At 39.8% G+C, this 13554-nt stretch overlaps 1 protein-coding gene across 8 annotated transcripts in view; it reads left to right on the forward strand.

The window, feature by feature from the left end:
- The window catches only part of gphnb (gephyrin b), a 622746-nt gene that overhangs the window by 246151 nt on the left and 363041 nt on the right, over positions 1-13554 (forward strand). For all 8 annotated transcript variants that reach the window (XM_061885720.1, XM_061885721.1, XM_061885723.1 and 5 more), the window contains exon 5: positions 9287-9429. In XM_061885720.1, the coding sequence (XP_061741704.1) occupies positions 9424-9429 (6 nt within the window). In that variant the 5' untranslated portion in view covers positions 9287-9423. The remainder of the gene's footprint in view (positions 1-9286; positions 9430-13554) is intronic.

A 13554-nucleotide genomic window follows, 5' to 3' on the forward strand; every position in this document is an offset into this window, starting at 1 on the left:
TGGTTAGCGCCTTGCATGGCAGCTCCCTCCATCAGTGTGTGAATGTGTGTGTGAATGGGTAAATGTGGAAGTAGTGTCAAAGCGCTTTGAGTACCTTGAAGGTAGAAAAGCACTATACAAGTACAACCCATGTATCATTTATTTATTTAAAACCAACAAATTTACCTGAACTGCACCAATTTTTTCAAGAGGTGTGGTCAAAAATTCAACCAGAAGCTTGTGGATGGCTAGCAAAAGCGCCTTATTGCAGTGAAACTTGCCAAGGGACATGTAAGCAAATATTAACATTGCTGTATGTATACTTTTGACCCAGCAGATTTGGTCAAATTTTCAGTAGACCCATAATAAATTCATAAAAGAACCAAACTTCATGAATGTTTTTGTGACCAACAAGTATGTGCTCTAATCACTCTATCACAAAAAAATAAGAGTTTTAGAAATGATTGGAAACTCAAGCCAGCTATGACATTATGTTCTTTACAAGTGTATGTAAACTTTTGACCAATTCTGTACATCAATCTATCTTATTAGATGGTAGGGGTGTGGGAAAAAATCGATTCGAATTTGAATCGCGATTCTCACGTAATTTTAAAAATAATTTTTAATCAATCCAACAAACCACTACACAGCAATACCATAACAATGCAATCCAATTCCAAAACCAAACCTGACCCAGCAACACTCAGAACTGCAATAAACAGAGCAATTGAGAGGAGACACAAACACGACACAGAACAAACCAAAAGTAGTGAAACAAAAATTAATATTATCAACATCAGTATCAATATTATTTATAATTTCAGCATAGCAGTGATTAAAAATCTCTCAGGGACATTATCATTAGACATTTATAGGAAAAACATTTAAAAAAAGAACAATAGTGTCACAGTGGCTTGCACTTGCATCGCATCTCATAAGCTTGACAACACACTGTGGCCAATATTTTCACAAAGATAAAATAAGTCATATTTTTGGTTTGTGTAACAATTAAAACAAATTTATATTATTGCAATCAGTTGATCAAACATTGTCCTTTACAATTATAAAAGCTTTTTAAAAAAATATAGTACTCTGCTAGCATGTCAGCAGACTGGGGTAGATCCCGCTGAAACCCTATGTATTGAATGAATACAGAATCCTTTTGAATCGGAAAAATATCGTTTTTAAATAGAGAATCGTGTGGAATCGAAAAAATCGATAATATAATCTAATCGCGACCCCAAGAATCGATATTGAATCGAATCGTGGGACACCCAAAGATTCGCAGCCCTATTAGATGTGAAGACATCTTTTAAAGGGGAACTGGAATATCGCCTATCATTCACAATCCCTATCTAAGACGGAACACGTATTTCTTTTTTATGCGTTCCAATTTGTATGAGGCAGCTAACGGGAGTAATATTGCGCTCATGAATCCCTTTCAAAAACAAAAACAAAAAAAATACCGAAACCACCCTTTGAATATTAACCAAGTATTAGCGATATTGTTTTTGTAAGCGCTAACACCGAGGAACTACTCTTAGCGGCGCTGTGATCAGAGAGCGAACCAGCTTACGATGCTGCGTATATTGAAATATTCAGCTACAGCGCCCCATTTTAGTTTGTGAAAGTTAATTCTCGATCATGCCTCTCACCTGGATAGTAGAAGGTTGTGGACATAAACCGAGAAGTTGGTCAACTTTGACATTCAACTTAGACCCAGACATGGCGAGAAAGAAACAAACATGCTTTTCTTTCAAGTCGCCCGGACTACTGCAATGCACTTTATGGTGGCATTAGCCAAAAAGCTCTCTCTCGGTTGCAGTTAGTCCAGAACGCGGCAGCACAACATAACAGGGGCCAGGAAACGCGAGCAAACAACCTCAATTCTTGAGATTTTGCACTGACTCCCTGTTCATTTTACAATTAATTTTATAACGTTGCTGTTTGCTTTTAAAGCTTTGCATAGACTGGCGTCTCAGTACATCTCGGACCTCATGCAAATTTACTCTCCTGCACGCGCTCTGAGGCCGAGAGCCAGCTCCAAGACCCGACTTAAAACTAGGGTCGGCCCTAAGCTCTGCAACACTCTGCTCCTCCATGTTTGAACTGCTCCCACAGTGGAGTATTTTAAGTCTTGTCGTAAGACCCACTTTCATTCTCTGGCTTTTAACACTACGTGACTGGTGTGGTCCTCTGTGTTTTTGAATGTTTATTTCTATTTATTGTTTTAATTAGTTATACTCTTTGAAAAAAATATCTATTTTGAAATTGTTTTTATTTTGGTTTTATATTTATTTTGGTTTTATTCAGTCATAGGTGAGGCTAAGGATTGTATTTGTATCTTGTTTTTAATATTTTTGTGCAGCACATTTTTGTTGATTATATGTGTTATATAAATAAAGTGGATTGGATTGGATTGAAAAAGATGCTCATTTGTGGCACTTAAATTATTTTTATTTTTTTACCTTTGTGAGGATTATAAGTAATTCTTCATCCAAACCGGAAGATATAAACATCCCATCAATCAGCATCCCAGTAAGAGCAGAAATTGTCCAGTGAGTGATTGTTTTATTCTGTTTGTAGTTTGTATTTTCTTGTTAAGCACTTAGCAATACTGCTACTTGCTGGATCTGCTTATTACTCAGCTTCTAAAACTTGTAAATCATCCTCATTATGTTCAGGCTCAAAAACATAAGTTTCTGATCATCATTTGTCCAAAATTAGTCTTTGTTGTCTCCCACAAAGTCTGTCATGATTAGTAGTAGTTGTTGCAGGGAAAAGGGAACGTTGTGATGCGTCTTTGAAATTAATGCACCACCGTGTGCTTAAAATATTACTTATTACAAACCCCGTTTCCATATGAGTTGGGAAATAGTGTTAGATGTAAATATAGACGGAATACAATGATTTGAAAATCATTTTCAACCCATATTCAGTTAAATATGCTACAAAGACAACATATTTGATGTTCAAACTGATAAACATTTTATTTTTTGCAAATAATCATTAACTTTAGAATTTGGTGCTAACAACACGTGACAAAGAAGTTGGGAAAGGTAGCAATAAATACTGATAAAGTTGAAGAATGCTCATCAAACACTTATTTGGAACATCCCACAGGTGTGAAGGCTAATTGGAAACAGGTGGGTGCCATGATTGGGTATAAAAATTCTCAGTCTTTCACAAGAAAGGATGGACGAGGTACAAATAGTCAAACAGTTTAACAACAACGTTTCTCAAAGTGTAATCGCAAGAAATTTTGGGATTTCAACATCTACGGTCTGTCATATCATCAAAAGGTTCAGAGAATCTGGAGAAATCACTCCACATAAGCGGCATGGCCGGAAACCAATATTGAATGACCGTGACCTTCGATCCCTCAGAAGGCACTGTATCAGAAACCGACCTCAATCTCTAAAGGATATCCCCACATGGGCTCAGGAACACTTCAGAAAACCACTATCACTAAATACAGTTTGTCGCTACATCTGTAAGTGCAAGTTAAAGCTCTACTAGGCAAAGCGAAAGCCATTTATCAATAACATCCAGAAACTTCACCGGCGTTTTCTGATGCAAAGTGGAAAAGTTTTTTTTGGTCTGACGAGTCCACATGTCAAATTGTTTTTGGAAATATTGGACATCGTGTCATCCGGACCAAAGGGGACGCGAACCATCCAGACTGTTATCGACGCAAAGTTCAAAAGCCAGCATCTGTGATGGTATCGGGGTGCATTGGTGCCCAAGGCATGGGTAACTTACACATCTGTAAAGGCACCATTAATGCTGAACAGTACATACAGGTTTTGGAACAACATATGCTACCATTTAAGCGCTGTCTTTTTCATGGACGCCCCTGCTTATTTCAGCAAGACAATGCCAAGCCGCATTCAGCACGTGTTGCAACAGCGTGGCATGTTAAAAAAAAAAAAGAGTGTGGGTACTTTCCTGGCCCGCCTGCAGTCCAGATCTGTCTCCCATCGAAAATGTGTGGCGCATTATGAAGTGTAAAATACGACAGCGGAAACCCCGGACTGTTGAATAACTGAAGCTCTACATAAAACAAGAATAGAAAAAAATTCCACTTTCAAAGCTTCAACAATTAGTTTCTTCAGTTCCCAAACGTTTATTGAGTGTTGTTAAAAGAAAAGGTGATGTAACACAGTGGTGAACATGCCCTTTCCCAACTACATAGGCACATGTTGCAGCCATGAAATTCTAAGTTAATCATTATTTGCAAAAAAAAATAAAGTTTATGAGTTTGAAGATCAAATATCTTGTCTTTGTAGCGTATTCAACTGAATATGGGTTGAAAATGCAAATCATTGTATTCCATTTATATTTACATCTAACACAAGTTCCCAACGCATATGGAAACGGGGTTTGTATGAATGTTACTACATTGCATGTATACTCACTTGTATATAACATTTTGATGGACGTTTTCAGAGCGCTCTATAGGTGGAATAAAGCGACTCCAATTAGCACCAGCAACACTAAATTGACCCTAGTGTGTGAATGTGAGTGTGAATGTTGTCTGTCTATCTGTGTTGGCCCTGCGATGAGGTGAGGCGGGAGGTGGCGTACACCCTGGACAAGTCGCCACCTCCCGCCCGATTGTAGCTGAGATAAGCACCAGCGCCCAAAACGACCCCAAAGGGAATAAGCGGTAGGAAATGGATGGATTGGCAATTAGCACCATTGTTAGCTGACTTTAATAAAGTTTATTTACCACTTAGAATGCATTAAAACAAGAAAAACATACAGTATGTGTTCTTGTCTTGCAGTACATACATTGAGTATAACTGATGGGCAGAATTAAAAAAAAAGAGCAGTTCCCCTTTAAAATATATATCCGATCTGCTAATTCATGCTACAGTCACTGCGTCATATTTGATTTTCACCCATATTTGGAAAATACTTGATTCCAGTTCAAATCAGATGAATACAAACATTTGAGTCACAAACACTCCAGAAAATGATAAAGCAGTCAAAGAAAAAGTTAAAGGTAAAGTAATTATTGTGGGGGTTTTCTGTTATCTACCCTCCCGGTCGGTTATAGCCTGGGAGTACATGTCGACAGGATCCTATCTGGGCCCCCTTTTTTTAGACCATCACTCTTCTCACCTTTGCATATTTCATTGTCTCAACATGGAAACTGGAGAGATCCTGCCCGTAACTTTCATTGAAATTTAATGATTCCATTATATTTTGTGACTCCATATAGCATTTTTACCTACAAAAACAAAGTACAGGAGTACCGTAACTTTTGAATCACATCTCCTGGCAAAATTCCATAAAATTAGGTGTTTTTGTTTATTTTTTTTACAAAAATGTGCACCGATTTGGAGCTAATGTTGGTTAAAATGTTAACATTATTCATCCCTCTTAACAAGGCATAACCCAAATGGTAGTACTGACCTGAAGGAAAGTGTAGAGATCATGCAATGGCCAATTCTTATTTTTTTTTAGGAATATTAGGAGTGAAGACAATATTTTCAAAGTGGATACTCAAAGTCTTTGAAATCCACCATCATCAGAGTCAAACAGTTGGAATAATGTCTGATTAATTTCAAATGAAGGCACTTTTCTTGCTTTCTTTGCTTGAAACTGGTCATGTGACGGACTCTGTGTCCCATTAAGCCAGTGGTTCTCAAACTTTTTTCAGTGAACATTTTTTTAATTTAAGTACCCCCTAATCAGAGCAAAGCATTGTTGGCTGAAAAAAAGAGATAAAGAAGTAAAATACAGCACTATGTCATCAGTTTCTGATTTATTAAATTGTATAACAGTGCAAAATATTGCTCATTTGTAGTGGTCTTTCTTGAACTATTTGGAAAAAAATATATAAAAAATAACTAAAAACTTGTTGAAAAATAAGCAAGTGATTCAATTATAAATAAAGATTTCTACACATAGACGTAATACTTAACTTAATCTTTGGGGATTGTAATAGAGATCCTCCTGGATTCATGACCTCAATTCTAAACATTTCTTCACAAAACAAGAAATCTTTAACATCAATATTTATGGAACATGTCCACAAAAAATCTAGCTGTCAACACTGAATATTGCATTGTTGCATTTCTTTTCACAGTTTATGAACTTACATTCATATTTTGTTGAAGTATTATTCAATACATTTATTTATAAAGGATTTTTGAATTGTTGCTATTTCTTAGAATATTCCAAAATAATCTCACGTACCCCTTGGCATACCTTCAAGTACCCCCAGGGGTAAGAGTACCCCCATTTGAGAACCACTGCATTAAGCAATAACAGTCGGGAAGGGATTTTAATGGGCCATTCCTGGGTGGATCTCGTGTGAGACGAAGAGGGGGTTTAATTGTTTTGCAATGCAGTCTGCGGAAAATGATGGAAAGCGCCATTCTACATAGAAATTGAGGCTGTAGTCCAGAGTTGTCAAACTTATTTGATCTCAGGTACCGCATGGAGGTACATCTATTTCCATGTGGGCCGGACGGGTAAAATCATGGCATAATAACTTAAAAATAGATTATTTTTTTGTTTTACCTTGGCCCAAATTAGAACAAGCACATTCTGAAAATGTACACATCACAAATAATCCATTTGACAAAACACTTTGTTGAAAATTCTGAGGACAAAATAGGTGCAGTTTAAAAAAACACCATGAAGAACACAATGAACGGAGACTTAATGTATATATATACAGAGCAAATAAACCAGGTCACAGTCCATCAAGGATTGAACAAAAAACAAAATAAAGCATAACCAAAAAATATTATCACCTACCCGTATTTGTCATTTTGACATATTAATCCTGTGTTAACCCAACAAACCCTACCAACTGATGTAGAAATTCAAGAGGGTTGAGTTACTCCCTGCCTTCTAGGCATCACTGTGTATCAATAGAATAATAAATGCTGTGCAATGTGGGAACAATTTTAACAAATTAAAAACAAAAACAGAATAGACTGACAGTAGTGCCGTAAATCTCACATGGTTCATTTTCTTTAAATTTAAAATGTTTTAAAATGTGTTTTACATTGGATCGAGCGGGAGGAGTCACAGCCCCGCTATATCGTGTACATCTTGCTTGGTATACTTGCTTGGCCCCGGTATAAACTATTTGCTTGCCAACACAGAATTGCTGTTGCGACATCCAGTGGACACACTTAGAACAGCAGTTTCTTTAGTTTAAAAATGCAGCTCAATTTTACACATAGCTAACTCATCTTGCGGGCCGGATTGGTATTTTTTTCAATTAAAAGAAAAAAGAAAAATACCACAAAAAGAAATTATACATCAAAACTTACTGTCAGGTTTGTGTTTAAATTTTGATACATTGTATTATTATTAGTTATTAGGATCAACATGTCAGCATTTTCTCATTACATTACAACTGTTTGTTTTTTTTTCTTACATTTCTACCTGTTTTTACCACCAAAACTTGAGCTGCAGGCGGCAAATGTAAGAAATTATATATATATATATATATATATATATATATATATATATATATATTTGTCACTGTGGAGAGGCGGAGCCGACAAGCCAACAGCAGGATAGGACAAACAGCGATCCTACCCAAGATGGCGGCCAGGAGGCGGAGCATGCAGCGGAGCGGAGAGGTGGGGCGCACTTGGGGCGACGCTGCAGCAATCGCTGCTCTCAATCCCTGCATCTTCTGCTGCAGTTTAAAAGGGGAGAAGGAGGAGCAATGGAGGCAGAAGTAGGAAAGGAAACGACGCAGCCACCGGCCACCGAAAGGCGAGCCGAGACGAGCAGGAAAGGAGGTCGTGCTAGAAATGGGCGCGATCGTCGTATTCGTCGTCTTTGTTGTCCGTCGTTTTCTCTCCTACTTCTGCCTCGATTGCTCCTCCTTCTCTCCTTTTAAACTGCAGCAGAAGATGTAGGGATTGAGAGCAGGTGTGTCGTTTACGCACCTGACTTGGATTGCTGCAGCGTCGCTCCAATTACTCCCCGCTTCTCTTCTCCGCTGCATGCTCCGCCTCCTGTCCGCCATCTTGGGTAGGACCGCTGTTTGTCCTATCCTGCTGTCGGCTCCACCTCTCCACAGTCACCTATAACACCCAACTGACACCGAGAAGTGTCTTTAAATGTTTTATCTATTTTTTTTATATTTTTGTTTGTATTACAAAATAAAAAATGGTCCCCGCAAACTTTCATTTTTGGTTATGCGGCCCTTGGTTTATGGCTTTTGTATATGTATTTATTGGAAATCTGAGTTCCTTAAGAAGGTTGTGTTTAAGTCCAACAATGGTTGGTTGTCTTCTGAAGGTTTAGTCTGGATGGATTTAGCAGAAACATGTCTCTGTTGGCCACATATCCATGCCGACAATTTAATAACCGCCCCATTGGAGACACGCATGGCAACATGCATGCAGCCAGCCAATCAAGCTGGAAGTGTGGCCCCATTTCTTGCCTCTGCGTCCATGTATGTGTGTGTGTACAAGCGTTAATGAATTATGCATATTGATACCCAAGCCAGAGCGTGGACATGTTCCTTCCATGAGAACAAACAAGAGGAATTATACACAGTGGAAGCATGCGGGAAGTCTATAAATAGCAGCAGAGCTTTTTTAGCCGGGGGATGCGGTTGCATTTTTTACAGGTCAAACTATGATCTTCTCCCATAAGCCTCTGCTTTGAGACGTAACAGACATTCTTCTGAGGGGTCAGAGCACTGCTGCATCATTGGGCGGGATCCTAAAAAATATACAATATCATATCGGATAGTCGTTGTCATGTCAAAATATCTTTTGCCCCATCCATCCATCTTCTTCCGCTTATCCAAGGTCGGGTTGCGGGGGCAGCAGCCTAAGCAGGGAAGCCCAGACTTCCCTCTCCTCAGCCACTTCGTCCAGCTGCAGCCGGGAGACATAGTCTTCCCAACGTGTCCTGGGTCTTCCCCATGGCATCATACTGGTCGGGCGTGCCCGAAACACCTCCCTAGGGAGGCCTTCAGGCGGCATCCTGACCAGATGCCCGAACCACCTCATTTGCTCCTCTCAATGTGGAGGAGCAGCGGCTTTACTTTGAGCTCCTCCCGGATGACAGAGCTTTTCACCCTATCTCTAAGGGAGAGCCCCACCCCTTGCATTCTAGATAGAGCATGACCGACATGGTTTTTTTCAGGGCTGATACCATTTATTGGTAGTCAAGTAGTTATGTGTACAGGAGACGGCACAAACAGGAGGGATGTCGTATTAACTCAAGAAATAAATTAAGTTTGTGTACTAACCCAAATGTGTGTGTTGTGTGCGACTATGTGTACAAATTAACTCTAGTGTGTTACCCGTAGTGTTGAGCAAGAGGCGGAAGTCCAAGAAAGGCAAGGCTAGCTCGGAGGTCCGTGAAGAGACTTGAGGTCGAGGGGAGGAGATCCAAGATGCAGCCAGGGAACGCGTGGAGACGAGACACACAGCTCGTGACGTGGAAATGAAGGTAGGCTGCAGAGAGGCGACAAGGAGGAACACGAGACAATTGATCATGAAGGGGGAGAGAGTACAGAAGAGAGCAAGAGTGCATAGAGAGATAGATTTTCGGCTTACTGTACTGAAACAGATGACTATGTTCTGGCCCTGGATGCAGGTTAGAAGGCAGGTCTTCTCATTAGCAACAGGTGCGTTGAGTGCTGATTGATTGCAGCTGTGCACCAGCGCAGCTTCTGCAGGAGTGGCACGCGCAGGTGCACTCAACAGAGCGCACAGATGAGTACGCATTGGAACACGCGCGGGCCATGAAACAAGCTGATAACTGAAACTTGGAGACTTTTTTTTTTTTGCAGTAAAAGATATTTAAAAATGAATAATATGCGCCAGTAAACAGCTGGATAAGGCTTTAAAGCAGGGGTGTCCAAACGACTGTCTGTGTTAGGAGTTATCATACATAAATTAAACACCCATGGGTCTGACAGGTGCCAAATTGTCACCATCCTATGGTTAATGTGAGGAAGCCAGGTTAGTGACCATGATGTATACTTTCCTGGTGAGGACTGCACAACATTTACTTATATGACACAGTCCAAACAACCTTACCTAGTCATGGTTGGAAAGTTTGGGGCGGCATAGCTCGGTTGATAGAGCGGCAGTGCCAGCAATTTGAGGGTTGCCGGTTCGATTCCCGCTTCCGCCATCCTAGTCACTGCCGTTGTGTCCTTGGGCAATACACTTTACCCACCTGCTCCCAGTGCCACCCACACTGGTTTAAATGTAACTTAGATATTGGGTTTCACTATGTAAAGCGCTTTGAGTCACTAGAGAAAAGCGCTATATCAATATAATTCACTCCACTTCACTTCACATGGTGCACAAAGAAAAATTCAACCATCAAAAAAAGCACACATAACACAATCTGCTCACTGAACTTTGTGAATATTATAAAAAAAATCTGTCCCATCATTATAAACTTTTAAATTACACCGATGGCGCAGTGGGAGAGTGGCCGTGCGCAACCCGAGGGGCCCTGGTTCAAATCCCACCTAGTACCAACCTCGTCACGTCCGTTGTGTCCTGAGCAAGACACTTCACCCTTGCTCCTGATGGGTGCTGGTTGGCGCCTTGCATGGCAGCTCCCTCCATCAGTGTGTGAATGTGTGTGTGAATGGGTAAATGTGGAAGTAGTGTCAAAGCGCTTTGAGTACCTTGAAGGTAGAAAAGCGCTATACAAGTACAACCCATTTATCATTTATTTGCAAGGCATGATGGGGGGAAAAGCAAAACACTCTCTCCACACTTATGCATGTTTGACTTTTGAATAAAGGGCTCCAAATACATCAAACGTGAAACATTGAAAGCTCAGCGGAGTATAAAAACTAATGTTAAATGTTTGTGTGTTTGCATCAGTACTTGTTCTTGTTTTAGTTTAAATGATTCTCATTGGTTAATGATGATCCTGTGCAGGGTCACGGGCTAACTGGAGCCTATCCCAGCTGATTTTGGGTGAAGGTTTGGGGGGGGACTATATTGCACAGAGGTCAGATTCAAACCCACAGATAAGTTTTAAGGGACCGCGGCGCATTCTACAAATACTGAAACAAAACACAAATTCATAATAAAGTGGATTAAAGGACCAACCAAGTGAAATGTAACTAGAACAAGTTGCAACGTTGACTCTAATAACACAAACCTGCCATGCAGGCTGTTTTTTTCTTCTTTAAAACAGTCAGCTTAAAAAATAGTAATGACAAATAAATGTTATGAATTATTGAGCTATTTAAAGCTCCACTTACTTCACATCAAATAATCCACTTTGAAATATGGTACACTTTGTGAAAAATAATAACTTTATATCAATTGATAGATCTGCAGTCAATCTGGGAATTTAAGTATTAAATATAATTTTTTTTTAATTTATCCACCCATCCATTTTCTACTGCTTGTCCCTTTCGGGGTCACGGGCGGTGCTGGAGCCTATCTCCGCTGCATTCAGGCGGAAGGTAGAGTACGCCCTGGACAAGTCGCCACCTCATTGCAGCGCAAACATAGATATACAGACAACATTCACACTCACATTCACACACCAGGGACCATTTTAGTGTTGCCAAACGAAACTCACAGTCACGGGGGGGGAAAACACGCAAACTCCACACTGAAAGATCCCGAGCGCAGGATCGAACCAAGGACTTTCTTATTGTGCGGCAGACGCACTAACCCCTCTTCCACTGTGCTGCCCTTTTTAAATGACTTATTTTTTCTTACACTTTAATAATCTTTTAGTCCCCTTTTAGTACGTGGACCCCGACTTAAACAAGCTGAAAAACTTATTCGGGTGTTCCCATTTAGTGGTCAATTGTACAGAATATGTACTGTACTGTGCAATCTACTAATGAGCGTTTCAATCAATCAATCAAAACATGACCAGAGTTGAGGAGCACTTAAGGTTAAAAAATATATTTCTTTATATATGGTTTTGTAAATGAAAAATATCAAAATGACCATCCCATACGTTAAAGGCCTACTGAAATGAGATTTTCTTATTTAAACGGGGATAACAGGTCCATTCTATGTGTCATACTTGATCATTTCGCGATATTGCCATATTTTTGATGAAAGGATTTAGTAGAGAACATCCACGATAAAGTTCGCAACTTTTGGTCGCTAATAAAAAAGCCTTGCCTTAACTGGATGTAGCAGACGATGTGCGCGTGACGTCACGGGTTGTAGGGCTCCTCACCTCCTCACATTGTTTACAATCATAGCCAGCAGCAGCTAGAGCTATTCGGACAGAGAAAGCGACAATTTCCCCATTAATTTGAGCGAAGATGAAATATTCGTGGATGAGGAAATTTAGAGTGAAGGATTACAAAAAAAAAAAAAGGCAATTGCAGTAGGAGCAATTAAGGTGTTATTAGACACATGTATTCTGATAATTCTGGAAAATCCCTTATCTGCCTATTGTGTTGCTAGTGTTTTAGTGAGATTAAATAGTACCCGAAAGTCGGAGGGGTGTGGCCACGGGTGTGTTGACCCAGTGTCTCTGAGGGAAGTCACACAGCTGCAGCAGGACGGAAGCTCCACTGATGTTTCCGTAAGAGCCTACTTATTACCACCATTTTCTCACCGAAAACTGCCGGTTGACATGTGGTTGGGATCCATGTTCGCTTGACCGCTCTGATCCATAGTAAAGCTTCACCTTTGGGAATTTTAAACAAGGAAACACCGGGTTTGTTTGTGTGGCTAAAGGCTGAAAGCTTCCCACCTCTATCTTTCTACTTTGACTTCTCCATTATTAATTGAAAAAAATTGCAAAAGATTCAGCAACACAGATGTCCAGAATACTGTGTAATTATGCGATTATAGCAGACTACTTATAGCTTGGATTGGGCTGGAAAATAATGTCCGCTACAACCCGAGACGTCAGACGCACGCGTCATCATACGCGTTAGCTTACCTCGACGTTTTCAACACGAAACTTAGCAGGAAATTTTAAATTGGAATTTAGTAAACTAAAAAGGCCGTATTGCAGGGGTAGGGAACGTGTGGCTCTTTTGATGACTGCATCTGGCTCTCAGATAAATCTTAGCTGACATTGCTTAACACGATAAGTAATGAATAATTCCTCTGGTAATAACGTTCAAAATATAAAACATTCTCATGCATTTTAATCCATCCATTCGTTTTCTACCGCACCTGTTCAAGAAATAACAATGTTATTAAAAAGAATTAGAGACTTATTATACTCTTGGTCTTACTTTAAAAATGCACGCATTTAGTTGTATTCAGTGTTAAAAAAAATATGATATGTCTCTCACGGAAATGCATTTTAAAATATTTGGCTTTCATGGCTCTCTCAGCCAAAAAGGTTCCCAACCCCTGCCGTATTGGCATGTGTTGCAATGTTAATATTTCATCATTGATATATAAGCTATCAGACTGTGTGGTCGGTAGTAGTGGGTTTCAGTAGGCCTTTAATGACCTTTTAGTCCCCTTTTAGTGCGTGGACCCCGACTTAAACAAGTTGAAAAACTTATTCGGGTGTTACCATTTAGTACTGCTGTGCAATCTACTAATAAGAGTTTCAATCAATCAATCAAAACATGACCAAAGTTGAGGAGCATTTAAGGCTAAA

This window comes from Nerophis ophidion, linkage group LG24 (assembly GCF_033978795.1).
Source record: "Nerophis ophidion isolate RoL-2023_Sa linkage group LG24, RoL_Noph_v1.0, whole genome shotgun sequence".
Classification (NCBI taxonomy): Eukaryota; Metazoa; Chordata; class Actinopteri; order Syngnathiformes; family Syngnathidae; genus Nerophis; species Nerophis ophidion.